Here is a 7646-nt window from a genome sequence, read left to right on the forward strand (position 1 = left end):
CAGAGTTAATGCTTTATTAGTACCTGCGGGGGTTGGAGCCCCAAGAAAAAATATCTGGACTTCCAGGAGTAGGCCAGTGGGGCTGTCTGTTGTCTTGGTTCAGTCCTTAGAGGGCTAGTACGGTGCTTTCCTCTCAGTGGAAGCTTCTGGTTACTGCTCCACGCTCCTCTGGAAAGGAAACATAGGGACCACTCAGATGCATGAAAGGGACTGGCCTCAGATTTGGAGTCAGCATTGTTGAATGGCAAGGGAGGAATCTCGAGGTGGGTTGAGGTTATGAAACCAACCAGGGAGACTCAAGCAAGAGGATCCACTCTAGTTAGACAGATGGAGTCAGGATGGGAGGAAAGCTTTCAAGAAAGGCAAGGGGCTAAGTAGGTCCTAGAAAAAAGTGCCAAGGAGGGGTCGGGGGAGGTGAGAGGTGGATGGTAGAGCAGAAACCTGCTGGATTGAAAGTCAGAGCATCCTAGCTTTGCTCTTTACTGCTACCATGTACTTCTGTGGAGCTTGATAACTTCAGGTCTAACTCCTATGATCCATAGCCCGGGTCTCTGGCCTCAGCCTGCCACTAACTTGCGTGGCCTGGAGCAAGTTACCTAATGTCACTGGACCATTTTCCTCACCTGAGAAATGGTTGTCGTTGTCCTTTCCCTACCTACTTCCCAGTGATATTGTAGGGATCAGGACAAAGAATGTGATGCACTTCATGAATATAAAGTAGTGTTATGGGTGGTGATGATGAAAAGGAAAGGCAGTGTTACCATGACAGTCAGCCCTGGCCAGGACTAGAAGACAGGAAGGGGGAAGATATTGTGTTTGATCGTTTCATTCTAGGGAACATCACAGCCTGGAAGGCTAAAAGGTTGAGTTGGGGTGTGTGTGTGTGTGTGTGTGTGTGTGTGTGTGTGTGTGAAATGGATTGATCGGGTATGTGTTGGTGATGATGGATGTAACAGGGGAGAACTGATGGCCCTTTCTTATTCTTATCCAATCTAGTCTTGAAACTTTCAAAGACCCCCAAGTCTCCCCAGTGCTTCCATCTTCTGTCCCCTGGCACTTTGTTTTCCTAATACATTCAGCTTTACACACACATACACACGGCATCTTTGAACCTAATGTGGTACAGACAAGACACAGTTCTGGTCTCTATCCTCAGAGGGGCATGGCATAGAGGGAATGGTACTGCCCTGGAATCATGAATTATGGGTTTAGTTTTGGCTCTGCCATCTAATTAATTACCTGTGTGACCTTAGGTCCCACTAAGAAGCCTTTCCCAACCCCCCCTTAATCCTAGTGCCTTCCCTCTGTTGATTGTCCTCAATTTAACCTGTATAGAGCTTGTTTGTACATAATTGTTTGCATGTTGTCTCTCTTAGCCTGTGAGTTCCTTGAGAACTTTCTTTTTTGTGTATCCTGCAATGTACAGTGCCTGGCACAAAGCAGATGCTTAATAAATGCTAATTGGCTAACTGACTGACATTGACATACACAGATAGAAATGTAGTGGACACAGAGAAAACAAAATTTTAAACAACACAAAAATGGATGAAAGAAAGCATATTTCCCCATGCCTAGCACAGTGCCTAATATGGCAGGCCCTTAATAAATTACTTGTTGGTAGATTGATTACCTCCCTCTCAGGCCTGACACATGGTAGATGCTCAGTGGTTTTTGGATCTGGGACGGTATGGAGGAGAAGGGTCATTAGATAATTGTAATATTATAATAATAATAATAATTAATAATAATAGCTCCTGTTTACCTGGTGATTACAAAGATTTACAAAGCACTCTGCTCATAATAAGTCTGAGATTGTATAATGCAATCTTACTACACAAATATTAAGTGGTCTCCCATGTCCACTGTGGCCAGGTACCAGGGATACATACAAAGACAAAAAGGAAACGGTCTGGCCTCAGGAAGTTTACACTGCAAGTACAATATTTCCCTCCTTTTGTAGGCTATCGAACTGAGTTATCATGTAGATCAGGCCCAGAGATGTTAAGCATTCTGTCTCTATGGGGTTGTAAACAGCAACACCAAAGATGCAAATCCTAACAAAACTGGCCCAGAGAGGTCAGGTGACTAGTAAGGGTCAGAGCTACAATGTAAAGCAGGCCTTCTGACCTCTAGGGCCAGCGGTCCTTCCATTCCATCATTCTATCAAGACCTTCATAATCAGAAGGTCTTTATGACTCTCTGGCTGGAATTGCAGAGGATGGGAGAAGAGTTTGATCCTATTCTGGATGTGCTGGACTGGGAACAAATGAGCAGCAGCTACAGTAGTGGCCAGAGAAGCTGGCCTAAGCCTGAGGTCTTGGCCTTTGGAGGATGGGGAGGAGAAAGGAGAAAAATCTCACTCTCCCTGGAAGAGATGAGTGGAAAGAACACTGGACTTGGAGTCAGAGGACCAGGCTTCCAATCTCACCTCTGACACTCTGGGACCTTGGGAAAATTACTAACCTCTCTTTGCCTCAATTTCCTCATGTGTTAAAAAAAAGAGGGAGTTGACGTAGATAACCTCTAGGGAACTCCTTTCCAAGTCTGAATCCATAATCCTATAAACCTTTCCCATACCTCATGCTCGGGTCCCTGCACTAGCTTCCCTGACTCTTCTAATCTATCAGATTAATCTAAAACATTGTTCTCCTCATGCATACTCCTCTGACTGAGAGCCTTCAATTTCTCCCTTTTGTCTACAGAACCCAAAATTGAATCCAAGCTCTTTAGCTTGTCATTCAAGTGCATCTTCAATCTGCCCCTGCCCCACCTGTCCATCTTATACCCCATTACAACAATTGGACCTGTTTCCTCACTGTCCCCTATACATGTCATACTCAAACTTGGAGCCAACTGAGAGTTGGCAGAAATGCAGAGGATTGGCTAGTCCACTCCCACCTCATTTTACAGATAAGGAAAGTCAAACCTGTACTGAGGGAAATGACTTGCCCAAGGCCACACAGCTAGTAAATGGCAGAACCAGGATTAGAATCCAAGTCTCTATAGCCAATGCATACTTACTATCATTTTTCTGGCCTTCATACCTTTTATCCTACTATTCCCATTGTGCCTAAACTTCCTTCTGCCCATCCAGAAACTTTCCCATCTTTCAACGCCCAGCTAAACTCCCACCTTTTCCCTTTCCGAATAATGCAATAATACCAGGCCCAACTGATCTCTGAATTCTCCCAGCATTTAGAAAGAATCATGAATATGAATAATCTGTCACATTTGTACAGTGCTTTCAGGTCTGCACAAAACCACCTCTAGACAGTTCTAAAATGAGATTGTTCAGAATTAAGTATTCATTTTAACTTGATACAGATTCCAAGTCCCAAGTTTCCAGCTAAATAGTGAGTTCCCCACCCAGGAAAGGGCGATTTTTTTTAATGCTTTTTGGGATCACTGGAATGCAGAACTCACTAAGTAGGAGAACTCACTAAGCTTTGCTGGCTGATTCTTACCTGGCAAAGGCTTCATACACCTCTGACCACAGCCAGAAGAACAACACTTTTTACTTCTGTTGCAATGATCATCACTCTGACAGTTATCGATCCAGGACATATTCTTGGGGCAAACCTCGGCTATGGCAGGGCATCGACCGGGCTTAGCTGTGGGGAGAACAGAAGGGGGACAGTGTGGGTTAGAGGATACAGACAGGAGCCTTGTTACCAGCATGGGGCAGAGAGGGCCTGTCTAGAGGCAGCCTTGCAGGAGCAAGCTCAATTTCTCTTATCTCACCTCTTCCACTTGATTCCCTTGGTTTCCTCATCTGTAAAATTCACAGGACGGGGTTGGGCTTGATGAGCCCTCCCAACTCTACATCCATGATCCTCTCTGGTGCAGTGGTCTGGGTCCCAGTTCTGCCACATCACTAGTTCTGTGCTCATGGGCGAGTCTCTGACCCTCATGTCCCCACCGATGAAATGGGGGTAAGTGGTACTTTCATTTCATACCTTCCAGGTTATTATAAGGAAGCCTAACATTTATAATGCACTTTAAGGTTTTGAAAGCACTTTAAAAATATTATTTGATCCTCACAACATACCTGTGAGGGAAGTGCTACTGTTATCCCTATTTTGCAGATGGGGAAACTGAGGCTGAGTAAGGTTCATCAACTTCCCCAAGGTCACACATCTAGTAAGTGTCTGAGGCAGGATTTGAACTCAGGTCTTCCAAACTTCAGGCCCAGCAGGTCCCATCCATTTAGCAGCCTTAGAAAGTCAGGCTTGCTTTAGAAACACATGCAGGGATCCTTATTACCTTTGATAGGCATGGAACAGATTCGACCACAAGAGCTAGCACAACATTTAGCCTCTCCAGCACAGTCCAGGTCAGTCTTGCATGTGCTGTTGCAAAGCCGATTGCGCCATTGCTCCTCAGAGGAGGAGGAAGAAGAGGTCCCCATGGGGCACATGCCATCCTTCTCTGGAAGAGAGCAGAACCAACAGTGGTTGTGGGGGTGGGGTGGAAGATCTTCTAGGATGCTGCCCTGTGTCACCTAGCTCTGCTTATGGGCCGGTGGGGTGAGGCTGTCTCTTCTAGGCAGTCCTCCCTGATCTGGAGGAGTTGGGGTGAGCTGAAGAATGAGGAGAACTGCCTCCATTTTCCATTCCCCATCTGCTACCCACCCCCATAGCTATTTATCAAGGCACCCTAACTGGAGAATCCCAGAGTCTTAGCCTCCATGGTCCCAGATGCAGGGAGCACTTCCCTACCAAACCAAATTCTCTTACCTTGGGTGGTGTTCAAACACAGCCAGCTACAGCCCCGTTGGCAGCATCTCAGGTTTTGGGGGCAGCTGGCATCATTGTTGCACATCTGTTTACAGTCACGGATGTCTGACAAGACGTGGCGAAGGTCTGGGCAGTACCCAGCCTTTTCTGCAGTGAATTGGAGCCATGAGCACCCTGCCAACTTCTCCCCTCTGGAAGGTAAGTCCTGACACCTTCACTCTCCCCACCCTCTGCCCCATCCCCCCTTTCTATTTCCTCCTTCCACCCCACCTCCTTCTCTTCCTGCCTCCTTTCATGAAGGCAGGGCCCTTTTCTCCTATGAGAAGCCGTTCCTCATCTCTCCGTCTGTGTTCTCATCAAGTTCAGATGCCGCTTCCTCCTTGAAGATTTCCCTGATATATACTCCGAGCTGTGTCCTTTTCTGTACCAGACTTTTCTGGACTACTCCGTCTCCTTGCTCTTGGCACACTTTAAAATCTATCTGTTTTCCCTATTCCTCCCTCCCCCCACCTTAGAAGGCCAACTCTTGTTCCTCATCTTTGGAGTTCTGGTGTGGAGCACAGTGTCTGCCACACAGCAGCTGCTGAATAGCAGTTTGTCAAATTGAGTCTCTCTTTTTTCCCTTCTCTCCTTCCCTACTTCTTCTCCCGCCATCTCCTTTCTTTTCCTCCTCTTTTCTCCCCAGTTCTTTCCTGCTCCTGTCCAGAAGCTGCACGTCTACCCCAGAGGGCTACTTTGCACAAAGAGGTGGGAAGAAAAGCAAAGCTTTCCCCAAGGGGCTGGGCAGGCCAGGGTGGTCCCACAACTGGTGGAAGTTAAAGTTATGGGGAATGGGGATTAGAAATAAAATGTGGGATGAGGAGAGAGAAGAAAGAGACAAGGAGATGGGCAGGTATTCTTAGTGGACAGCTGGAAGGAGCAGGAGAGTATCCTGCTAGCAAAACTGGAGGTTGGAGCTACAACTGGAAAGAAGCTATTTCTGGAAATCCAGCTAGATCCAGAGAGATGTGGGGACCTCCCCAAAGTCACAGAGCTAGGGGGTGTTCTACAGCCAGGACTGGAACCCTTGTTTCCTGACTGAAACCTTTTCCATGACACCCCATCATTTCTAGGGATCCTTGGGATCAAGAATGGTTGGTAACCAATGGAGCCATTATCTGCCTCAGCTAAACTTCAGCCCTCCCCCAACCTTCTTACATTCTAGATGGGCAAACTGAGGGGCTGGAGACCAGGGAAAGGCCCCAAGCACACAGTGGACTAGGGGATGCGGGACTAGGAAGGAGGAGAGGGACATCTCCAACAGCTGCGACTCTCCTACCTATTGAATTCTGAGCAGCCCATGCTCCTAGGGCCAGAAGGACCAAGGTCAGAATCTGCACTGACTGCATCATGAAGTGGTAGCTTCCTCCTGCTTGGCTGCAGCACCAGTTGAATGGCCATCCTAGTTGCTCCAGCAGGATTTAAAAGAGAGACAGATTGGGGGGTGGAAGGGGAGGGGCCAGGAAGGGTGGAGCAAAAAGTGGAGAAGGGTGAAGGGGAGAAGCAGGACAGCTGGTTCTCCTGGGAGTTCCTGTTCAGAGTATTACTCCTTCTTTTAGGGGAAGGGGAGGAGGGTAAGAACTCTAAACTGAGAGCCAGAAGACATCCCCTGCCCAATTTTTGAGCTAACTAGTTGTATGACTGGACACAGCACTTCATGGATCAGAGCCTCAGTTTCTTTGTCTGTAAAATGAAGGTGATAATTCTTGCACCACCTGCTTTATAGGGTTATGGTGAGAAATACCTCAGTTCTTCAAGGATTTGTGATTCCTGGTAATGCAGACCAGAGCTGCTCCATTCTTTTTAGTAGTTGGTCTCATGTGACACCCCTCCCCCACCAAAAATCTATCTTCTGGTAGATAGCCTCTCTCCTGTGACAGATATGCCCAGTTCAGCTCTGGGCTTGCACTCCAAAGCCTTTGCAGTTTGGTAGGACTTGCAATAACCCAGCACCAGTAGTGAGAGGAAGCTTGGGAGAAAAGGACTTTGTGAACTATAATAATAGCTGCCATTTATATGGTGTCTTAAGATTTGCATAGCACTTTGCACATGCTCTCATCTGAATCCTCACAACATCCCTTGGAGAGAGGTACCATGATCATCATCCTCATTTTACAGATAAGGCAATTGAGGCTGAGGGCTATTAAGTGATGACTCATCCAGGGCCACACAGCCAGTAATTGTCTGAGGCTGGATTTGAATTCAGGTCTTCCTGATTCCATCATCTAGCACTAGTCACTTACTACCTGTGAATGGTTATTATTGGAGGCTGTGAGTCAAGACAGACAACAGTCTGCAGAGAGTTAAAAATGAATAACACTCCAAAGGCAATGGAGAGACGAGTGGTAAGTGCAAATGGGCTAGATAAAGGCACAGTGGAAAATGAAGATAAACTGCTCACTTAGGGAACATGAGGGAAGGACTGCCCGCATTCTCCAGTGGTATCTTAGACAGATCTCCTGGGTCAGACTCATGGGAGGATTGGAGGGTATATGGGAAAATTGGGACACTAATGTACTGATCTTACCATTGTAGAGAGTAATTGGGAACTGTGCCCAAAGGGCTATAAATCTGTGCACACCCTCCCATGCAGCAATACCACTACTAGGTCTATATCTCAAAGAGATTTGAAAAAAAAAAAGAAAAGACCTATCTGTACAAAAATATCTATAGCAGCTCTTTTTGTGGTGGCAAAGAATTGGAAATCAAGGGGATGCTCATCGACTGGGAATGGCCGAACAAGTTGTGGTGTATGATTGTGATGGGATGCTGTGGTGCTACAAGAAATGATGAAGAGCATGCTTTAAGAGAAACCTGAAAAGACTTACATGAACTGATGCAAAATGAAGCAAGCAGAGCCAGGAGAACATT

At 46.6% G+C, this 7646-nt stretch overlaps 1 protein-coding gene across 1 annotated transcript; it reads right to left on the reverse strand.

Moving 5' to 3' along the window:
- LOC118830698 (whey acidic protein-like) lies at nt 1–6164 on the reverse strand. Its single transcript, XM_036737601.1, has 5 exons — nt 6055–6164; nt 4737–4883; nt 4264–4428; nt 3465–3611; nt 1–168 (listed from the first exon to the last, which is right to left on the reverse strand). Exons 1-5 carry the CDS (start codon nt 6125–6127, stop codon nt 134–136), a joined length of 567 nt encoding a protein of 188 aa, XP_036593496.1. The 5' UTR covers nt 6128–6164; the 3' UTR covers nt 1–133.
- Between the last annotated feature and the right edge of the window lie 1482 nt (nt 6165–7646).

This window comes from Trichosurus vulpecula, chromosome 9 (assembly GCF_011100635.1).
Source record: "Trichosurus vulpecula isolate mTriVul1 chromosome 9, mTriVul1.pri, whole genome shotgun sequence".
In the NCBI taxonomy this organism is placed as follows: Eukaryota; Metazoa; Chordata; class Mammalia; order Diprotodontia; family Phalangeridae; genus Trichosurus; species Trichosurus vulpecula.